This window comes from Pterocles gutturalis, unplaced genomic scaffold (genome assembly GCF_000699245.1).
Source record: "Pterocles gutturalis isolate BGI_N339 unplaced genomic scaffold, ASM69924v1 scaffold7968, whole genome shotgun sequence".
Lineage (NCBI taxonomy): Eukaryota > Metazoa > Chordata > Aves > Pterocliformes > Pteroclidae > Pterocles > Pterocles gutturalis.
In genome coordinates this window covers 3,426-3,642 of record NW_010120366.1, presented here as the reverse complement: position 1 = coordinate 3,642, position 217 = coordinate 3,426, and the positions used below count along the sequence as shown (strand labels likewise).

The 217-nt window shown below is 66.4% G+C and overlaps 1 protein-coding gene across 1 annotated transcript in view; it reads left to right on the top strand.

The window, feature by feature from the left end:
• LOC104464230 (AT-rich interactive domain-containing protein 3A-like) overlaps positions 1 to 217 on the top strand; it is a gene marked incomplete at its 5' end in the record, with an annotated part of 6,266 nt that overhangs the window by 4,747 nt on the left and 1,302 nt on the right. The window contains one exon of the mRNA XM_010076878.1: positions 19 to 215. Coding sequence (XP_010075180.1) covers positions 19 to 215 — 197 coding nt within the window. The remainder of the gene's footprint in view (positions 1 to 18; positions 216 to 217) is intronic.

Below are 217 nucleotides of genomic sequence, written 5' to 3'. Positions count from 1 at the left end.
CGCTCCCGGTCCTGCCAGAGGACAGCGTACTGGCAGCGGCAGTGCCGAGGCACATTGCTATGGGACTGGCAGGCCACCGCCTGGTGGTGGCTCAAGCAGCGGCTGCCTCGCAAGCAGCAGCGCAAGAGCAGCTGCGGGAGAAGCTAGAGATGGGGGAGCCCCCAGAGAAGAAGGTGGCCCTGACAGTGGAGGAGCAGCAGCGGCTGGGGGCAAATGT